Here is a 9,250-nt window from a genome sequence, read left to right on the forward strand (position 1 = left end):
AAGAGGCAGTTCTCAGACACATGCAAAACGTCAAATTCAACTTGTGCATCATCACTTTATAAATGCTGTTATATAAATATTTTATAATATTCCCAGTGCACCATTTATCATGAACTAAAAAAAAGAACCGTAGAGAACCGAAAACCGTGACCTTGACACCGTGATATGAACCGAACCGTGAATTTTGTGAACCGTACCACCCCTAGTGTGTGTGTGTGTGTGTGTGTGTGTGTGTGTGTGTGTGTGTGTGTGTGTGTGTGTGTGTGTGTGTGTGTGTGTGTCTGTACCAGTCAAAAATAAAATACCAGTTCCCATGTAATATGAATGTAAGGCCCCCACAAAGATTTAAAGTTTGAGGTGTGTGTGTGTGTGTGTGTGTGTGTGTGTGTGTGTGTGTGTGTGTGTGTGTGTGTGTGTGTGTGTGTGTGTGTGTGTGTGTGTGTGTGTCAGGGCTTTACATTAACTTTTTCACCCATTGGCCACTATGGCTAGTGGTTTTCCCGAGTCACTAGCTATTCAGGTATTCCACTAGCCACAGATTTTTTTTCTTTTTTTTTTTCTTTATCATGATAGTGTACGTCTAACCTTAGAGGATGAGGTGCTAAAGCAAGATGAGTGTATAACTTTCTACATGGAAGTATATCAAGCAAATAGAAACTGAGTTACTGAGCTTTTTCACTTTTTCTTGAACTTAAATACAAACAATTGTGCAGAAGGGGCACACAATACAATAGGCTATGATGCGTATGTCATACCAAGGAATAAGCTGCCAGCCAAATTGGCTAGTGACACTGAAAGTATTACTAGCCACAGCCAAGTTTTACCAGCATTTGGCCGGTTGGCTAGTGCCAGTGTCAAGCCCTGGTGTGTGTGTGTGTGTGTGTGTGTGTGTGTGTGTGTGTGTGTGTGTGTGTGTGTGTGTGTGTGTGTGTGTGTGTGTGTGTGTGTGTGTGTGTGTGTGTGTGTGTGTGTGTGTGTGTGTGTGTGTACCAGTCAAAAATAGAATACCAGTAACTTGTTGGCTTGCCCTCTCACCTTTTAGTCACCTTATCACGTTGCCTTAATCATCAATGAATGTTTACCTGATCCTAATCATTAACATGCCCTAAGCCTTTCCCTGGGTTATCACCTGCATGACACCTTTATCACAGTCAGAAGCATACTGAAACACTGACCTCAGGCACATCAGCTTTCCTTTGTGGCAACTCACAACATTGTAGAGTAGTAGAGTAGAGTACTTTTATTAATGCAGATGGAAATTAAGGTACATAGATAGGCTACAAGACATACACAAAGACCTAATACACATAATTGCACATTGCAGTAAATATATAGCAAAAAAAAGGACCAAAATGTTGGCAATACAAATTTTGTTGAGAGATTGATTTACATGCAATAGGCTGTAATAATTAAGACATGGCTGCTGTTATAACTTTGCTGTACCACAAATGGCAATGACCATATCGTAATTACACCTAAGTCTTTTCAGTGACCATTAGTTCATTGCGCTGGTAAAAGATGGTGAATCATCTAAAAAAATAAATTTGGAAAGGCTGCATGTCTCTGATTAGGTCAAGTGATTCCAGATGGATAATTATTATTTTGCAGTGATAGCAAAAACAAAAAATCTCAAAAGTGGGAATATTACACTATTTGGCACAAGTTAATAATAGGCCTACATACTGCTGGTTTGTAAAAAAAAAAAAAAAACAGAAGATTTCATTTCACACGTGCTTCAAGTGAAGTGGTGGTCAGAAGCTGTCTCTGTCAAAGCATGCCCATACCTCGCCCTGCAGTTGTTTCGTGACAGCTGAGGTGTTTGATGGTTTATGCTCCTCCACACGAGAATGATTGACGATGCAGATGTCATCCCAGAGATCACTGCTCTGAGTCTACACACGTAGTTCCTAGCCGCTGTGAAACTGTTGTGGGGCTCTCTCCAGCAGAACAAGAGCCCCAGGATGAACCATTCTTCTTTTATTTTCAGTAACAAGACTTTGGAGACCAAAATAAACTACAGGCTTCTGCATAATGTCTTCAATCATGAGCTTCAGTCAGTTTGATGTGGTTTATTATGTAGGCCATTACATCACAACGCAGATCCAGACAAGACAGGAAGAGCACAACACAATAAAGGAAGAGTTAACAGGTATAGCTGCTGTACACACACTGCAGTACACATCTTACCTTACCATTTACAGGAGGAACAGACCGAGGAAACAGAATACTGAACAGACGGACATGAGACATTTTGGTGATTTATTATTCCTAGTTTCTTTAGATGCGGCCAGTGTACTGGTGGGTTATTGGACGCAGTTGATTATATTGTTGCAAAACCTGCTTGCCGTTTCAACTGCTTTTCACATAGTTAATTCTGGTAAAGACAGAACGAAACAGAGCAAAACAAACTGGTGGCATCTCCATTTCAGAAATCTGTATCATTACATTATCACTGTAAGCATTAGAATTATTGATAAAGGAATGACAACATCGTGATCCACAAAAGGTGGTGGCATCATAGCTGGCTTATAGGCTACGTGTTGTGACTGGATATGCACCAATGAGTGGCCAGTTTCCAGGAAATGGGGATGTTTTGGCATCCTACGCTACTGTATGTAAATTGAATGCACTCTTATCATCCAATACAATTTCTCGGTATTTCATATTACATCCTCTTGACTTTGTGGAGTAAGGCTTTTTTTGCCAGTTCTAATAGAAGTTCACTTGAATATTCTACAGCTCCCATAGAACTCTGTGTTAAGAAATCTCTCAAAAGAGAACTATAAAATGTGGTACAATTTTAATCATATTGTGTAGATGTGATGGTACTTCTCAACAGTGATGGGCAACCTGGATTCAGAAGGTATACAGTCCAGTGCCGTATAGTCCAACTGACCTGATTTTACCTGTCCATTTAAGGCATTCAGACAAGTAAACCAGGTCATCTGGAATATGTGGCACTAGACTGTTAGCTTCTGAATCCAGGCTGCCCATCACTGCTCCTCAAAGGGTTAATTCAGTCAACGGGGGTCCTCCAAATCTCCATCTTCTCCCTCCTCCTTCTCACGCCTCCGGTCGGTGGTAGAGGTACCCGTCCTCGCCCCCCGTGTCGTAGCTCTCGTCCCCGCCCCCTCCGCCCCCCTCGGGGCAGTGGATCCCCAGGGTCCTCTGGAGCCTCTCCTCCTGCTGCCGGAGCTCCATGGAGTCCACCAGGTCGTAGACGTTGGCCAGCGACCACATGGGCGAGGGGAACCAGGCTTTCACGTCGCTGTCCTTGCCCACCACCACCATGCTGAAGTAGTCCTTGCTTAGTTTCAGCTGGTCGCGGAGGCCGTTGACCACATCTTGAGATAGCGGTTCTTTCTCTGTCTGACTCTTTCCTGTCCCGCGGAGAGGAGGAGCAGAAGAGGAACATAATAATGCTGAGAGTATACAATCCTAAAACCTCAACTTCTCCTAAAATTAACAAAAAAATGCATGGAAATAGGAGTGTATAAACAGTACTTTTACTTTACATACGCTACTTTACATACAAGGAAACCGACTGGTAGGGGGGGAACAGGGGCACAGGGGTTGTCCCATGCGCAGGATTGGGGCCCCAATGCATTACATGTAGCCATGCCCAGGATTGGGGCCCCAATGCATTACATGTATTTAGTGAGGGGCCTTTCAGATGATTATGTCAAGTCAAGTCAAGTCAAGTCAAGAGTACTTTATTGACAAAAATCTATGTAACAGGGTTAGCACAGAAGTTTTAAATTGCGTTTGACCAGTCTCCAATGTCCCGGCTCTGGCCAAAACTGTCAGCGGCCCTGTGCATGTAAATCAACTGTTTAGAGAATTTGGTGTCTTACCATTCAGTGGGAACAGCTCTACGTTTCCTGAAGCTGTTCGTCCTGACCCAAATAATTTCAGCAGTGCAAAGTGGCGGATACCTGCAAGCACATAACATAACAAGAAGCTGGTGTGTTGCTATGCAACCTGAAGAATTGTACTTCTTTAAAAGGTCAACACGAGGCAGCCTCTCTCTCTCTCTCTCTCTCTCTCTCTCTCTCCAAGTCAACCTTATTCAGCATTGACCTAAAATAAATGCAAATGACGACAAATGACAAAAAAAGACAAGATGACTCATGACAATTGAATATTGTTGGTTTAAAAAAATATGTTGCAATACAAGAAACCAGAGAAGTATAAAGTAGAAGTACTGTTATGGATACAACTACCACGCCTGTAGTTAACATTACATGGTTGCAAATAAGCAATGTCATACTACTAGTGTTGTAATCACTAGGGATCAGCGAAGCTGACATGGGGGACAAAGGGGTCAGTTGTCCTGGGCCCAGGTAGAGAGCGGGCCCAGAAATGGGTCCTCCTTACATTATATGTATTGAGTGGGGGGCCCTTTCAGATGACTTCCTGGGCCCTTACAAAGCTGCCAGCTGCCCCGCTAGGGAAGTACTGAATTCTGACTTTTAAGGTTTTGCCAAATACCGAATCCACTCCTTAACCCCTTAGCGCAGCACTATGGCTCTCTGTAATGTCACAGCAATGTTGTTATGATGTAGTTAAGCATGTTCAGCAAGTGAATAGAGTCGCCGGCGACCCCTGCTGCAGTAAGAGGCTACGAGTTGTCTGAATTACATTGCATTTGGCAGACGCTTTATAACCAAAGCGACTTCCAAACGAGGACATAATCATAGCCAACATCACTAGCAGATACAAAGTGCACAGGAAATATACAGAACAACAAGTGCAGATGTCCTGGACTGCCTAACTCACCCATGTGACATTCCTGTCCCCTTAGTGCCTGGAGCTGCTGCTGGAAGGAATAGTCATCTTCAGATGGAGCCGAGATGATCAAGAGCCTTCGCTTGGACATGAATCTACACGGAGACAGGGAAGACAACCAAGAACTTTCTGGAGGGTTGTGGTAAGAATACACTTTGCATTGGTGGTGGTGGTGGTGGTGGTGGTGTGTTGGTGTTGGTGTTGGTGTTGATGGTGTTGGAGGTGGTTGGGTTCTAGTATAGGCCTATCATTATTGGCATAGTTTTATTTCACTGTCCACTGCATGTTGTGCCAGAAGAGTAACACATTTATTGGTTCAGTGGCCTACATGTTCAAGTGTGTGTGTGTGTGTGTGTGTGTGTGTGTGTGTGTGTGTGTGTGTGTGTGTGTGTGTGTGTGTGTGTGTGTGTGTGTGTGTGTGTGTGTGTGTGTGTGTGTGTGTGTGTGTGTTTTAAAAAAAAAAAGATTGTTGACCTCAAAACACCATTAGAGTGTCACATTTGCATGTAAACTGTTCATTGTGGAAGAGGTTGAGGACAGCCACAGATGGTAATTCCACTGTCAGTTATAAAGTGTCTCTCCATTCCATTAAGGACATCTCTTCCTCGTCCTTCCCTCTCCCACAGCTCAAAGCATAGCGGTTCTCATACACACACACTCCGACGAATCAACATTTCTTTTTCTCATTATTTGTTTTATGTGGGCCAGAAATGTGTGGACTACAGTGATGACCCGACATCCTGCTTTTTTCAGCCTCTCAGACTTTCTCCGCACTGTAGTCTATGGATTAGAATGTTGGCGAGTTCAAAATAAGAGCCCCTGGTTACATTCTATCAAGGGTGGAGTGATTAATTAGCCTGGTGACGCCATCCTATGTACTTCCACCCAAAGATTTTGGCTCCCCACATAGTCTGGCGAAAGCCTCCTAGCTCGGTGCACTCACTGTTTAGCCAATCAGCAAACAGTTGAGAGTGGTGATGCAGAAGTCACCCGCGGAGTCCGTTACTGATTGGTTTAGATAACACGATTCACACTTATGTCTGTTATTTGTATGCTTTTGCAACACTATACTCGTAACAGTCGTGGTAATAGAGCAAAACTTCTATTTGAATTCGGAACTCCAATTCATTTAAAGTGCAGAGTAAGGACAGACCATCTCCCTACACAGAGACGTATTCCTCTTAGCTTTCGCAGACTGATTGACGGAGTGATTACTAGATGTGAGGAGTCTCCTGGAAGGAAGTCAGTCTGGACATCCCTCCACCTAGCGACACATAGAATGTCTATAGAACTTGTATTAGAAATTGTATTATATAATATTATGGCTACTGTACCTAAGAAGAGAATTCTGGGCTGCGTTGGCACCACAAACAGAAGGGCCTGCTTTCTCCCGCTCCTTCTCAGCTTGTCTGGAGGTGAAGGTATCTATGAGTGTGCTCAGGTCCACTGCAGCAGATGGGTTCTTAAATGTCCTCTGTAATCACACACGCACGCACGCACGCACGCACGCACGCACGCACGCACGCACGCACGCACGCACACACGCACGCACGCACGCACGCACACACACACACACACACACACACACACACACACACACACACACGCACGCACGCACGCACGCACGCACGCACGCACGCACACACACGTTTTTTTCTGGAATGTTTCATCCCTGGATTTTTTTTCTTGAAAGCAGTGCTGTTATTGAAAATTATATTCAGGCATGACTGAAGGGTAAAAATGCGATAAAAGTATTAAACTTTCCTGACCTTAGGTTTCAAATCAAGGTCTGTGACCACCACCGAAAAATCTTTTGTAGTGAGGCCATACTCCTTCAGCATCTCTGTAATCAAATCAGCATCTGCAGTCCTGTCAGACTGAGCTTCTAATGGTGTCTCTGAGTCTGAAACAAAACAAAAATATAACAATATTCATGCCACGTCAATCATTTGCAATTCATGCCTGTGCCATTCAACATCTGCTTCACTTCATTGTATAAACAGTCAATCGCACGCACCCACACACACACGCGCAGACACACACGCGCAGACACACACACACACACACACACACACACACACACACACACACACACACACACACACACACACACACACACACACACACACACACACACACACACACACACACACACACACACACACACACACACACACACATTTGTTTACATCTGGCAAAGCCCAACCTGACAGGGGGAAAAAAGCAAGCAGGCAAGCAAGAAAAACATCAAATAATGCGTTCCACATGGAGCATGCACACTGCACTCAGCTCAGATATATTACCCAACTGATAGTGTTGGAGGCGTAGTCGGGCGTTGTGATCGGAACCAAGTATGGACAGCATGGAGACCTTTCTCAGAGCGAGGTCACACTGAAACTGCTCGTTGTGCTTGTTCTGTTTCACGTAGCGAGACTCTGTGTCCCTGGCTGCTGAAACAATCTAGGAGGAGATAAGGGAAAAGGGGAAAAACAACAATTGATTTCTTATGTAAAACTTAAGCTTTGACCATTGTCGTAGCCTCTTAGTGCAGATGGAGTCGCCGGCGGGCCTATTCACTATTTGCTGAAAATACTCAACTACATCAAAACAACATTGCTGTGACATTGCCTAGAGCCTTAAGTAACAGATTAAGACATAGCTATTATAATTTTGGTGACAGTAAGGTTATAACATAGGCTCTGCTCTGAGGGGTTAATCCACAATGCAATAGGCTCAAATAGGGGTGTATTCCAAGACCCTGGTTCAATAGTAAACCAGAATAAGTTAACCTTGAGGTAGTGTGAAATCATCAAAGTCCTAATTTAAATAATTTAATCCTAACTAAATGACACCTTTGGGCTATCAGCAGGTTTGCCACTTGTTACTTAGCCAGGTTTAGCACTTAACTGTGTTCTTGGAATACGCCCCAGGTTTCATAGATGAAAATGGCATTATAGTGAGGTCTGTCAGATCCAAATGCTTACCATCAGTCTCCGTTTTCCTTGAAAATTGTGTAGGAAATCTTTGAGGAGTCCTTGTTTTTTATCATGTGCATCTTGTTCTGATGATGTCATCCCTCCCCTCTTTCCCTTCTTCTTTCCCTTCCTGTCTTTCTTTCCTTTCTTTTCTTTCTTTTTGGATTTGGACTCCTCGTTTGTTTTCTCCTGTGCTTTTTTGTTGTTGTTGTTGTTGTCACTGCCGCCATCCAGACTTTTCGCTTCCTCTACGCCTGTGGTTGATTTGTGCTTACCGCCTTTTCGCTTTTCGCTGCTGTTCCCAGTTCCTCTCTGGTTATCTTTAGCTGCATTTGGCGTCCCATCGGGCCCATTGCCTGGTTTTGCAGCGGTGATGCCGCCGTCGGTCGTGGTGGTTTTCTTGATGACAAATCTGGAGCGGCCGCTAAGAATATCCTGCACTCTACTCCTCACAGCCTCTTTTTTGTCCACCTGCCTTCGTGGACCAGCTCCCACCGTCGTGACACCCCCCATCCTCTGGGGGCTGAATACCCTTCTCTGAGGGCCCTGGCCGGGTCCAGCTCCAGCTCCAGCTCCAGCTCCAGGCTTCTTCACCAGCCTCTTCTTGATGACCTTGCATTTCCCCGGGGCACCCTTCCGGGTCTTCATCTCCAACTTCCTGGCGGGAAACTGGTCTATCACCTCCAGGACGGCGTCCACGCGCACGGCGTAGGGGAACCGCTCGCCCACCTTCAGGTTCTTCTTGAGCACCAGCATGGAGAAGCTGGGCTCCTCTATCTGCAGATAGTGGAGGAGCTTGGTCACCATGTCGGAGTCCAGGCTCTCCTCTTTGCTGTGGCCTTCCCAGGAGCTGCGGCGTATCTTGCCCTCCATCATGGCGTTCTGGACGATGGTGACCACCAGGGTGTCCCTCTCGGCCAGGCGGCAGTTCAGCCCCTGGGCCTCCATGTCCTGGATCTGCTTCTGCATCATGAGCAGGTAGTTGTCCGTGTGTGAGGGGGCCGACATCACCCACAGGCGGAACTTTCCGGCAAACTCCGACAAAAAGTCTAGCCCGGGGGCCAGGGCTGATGCGTCCCTCTTCTCCCGAGCAGGTTTAGGGTTCGTTAGCAGCGGTACAGGAGATGCCGAGGAACCAGACATCCAGTCGAACAATCTAGCATCCACTGAATCTCCCAGCACCACCATGCTGTATCCACCCAGAAATGCCAAAAAAGCCACGAACACACACGCCCCAGGCATCCTTGCAGGTGTAATTGCGCTGTCAATCAAACGATGAGGTACGCTGAGAGGCTGAAGCCGCACGGTGATCGTGGACTCATCAGGGTAGAGCAGGCAGGCAGACGGACGAAACCTCACTAACACCAGCTCCCTCTGGTTCACATTAGAGCCCCTCTCTCTCTGTCTCTCTCTCTCTCCCTTTGTTACAGGAAACTCCTGGAATGTTTGCAGCTTCAAAGCGTGCAAATGTGGAGCTCCTGCCTGTG

At 45.5% G+C, this 9,250-nt stretch overlaps 1 protein-coding gene across 1 annotated transcript; it reads right to left on the bottom strand.

Annotated features, from left to right (window-relative positions):
- Positions 1–2,269: 2,269 nt before the first annotated feature.
- On the bottom strand, positions 2,270–9,250 carry ccdc80l2 (coiled-coil domain containing 80 like 2). The gene is made up of 7 exons (XM_063211233.1): positions 7,773–9,250; positions 7,092–7,248; positions 6,558–6,691; positions 6,123–6,262; positions 4,780–4,883; positions 3,855–3,935; positions 2,270–3,380 (listed from the first exon to the last, which is right to left on the bottom strand). The coding sequence occupies exons 1-7, from the start codon at positions 9,003–9,005 to the stop codon at positions 3,064–3,066; spliced, it is 2,166 nt and encodes a 721-aa protein (XP_063067303.1). The 5' UTR covers positions 9,006–9,250; the 3' UTR covers positions 2,270–3,063.

Source organism: Engraulis encrasicolus, chromosome 11, assembly GCF_034702125.1.
Source record: "Engraulis encrasicolus isolate BLACKSEA-1 chromosome 11, IST_EnEncr_1.0, whole genome shotgun sequence".
Classification (NCBI taxonomy): Eukaryota; Metazoa; Chordata; class Actinopteri; order Clupeiformes; family Engraulidae; genus Engraulis; species Engraulis encrasicolus.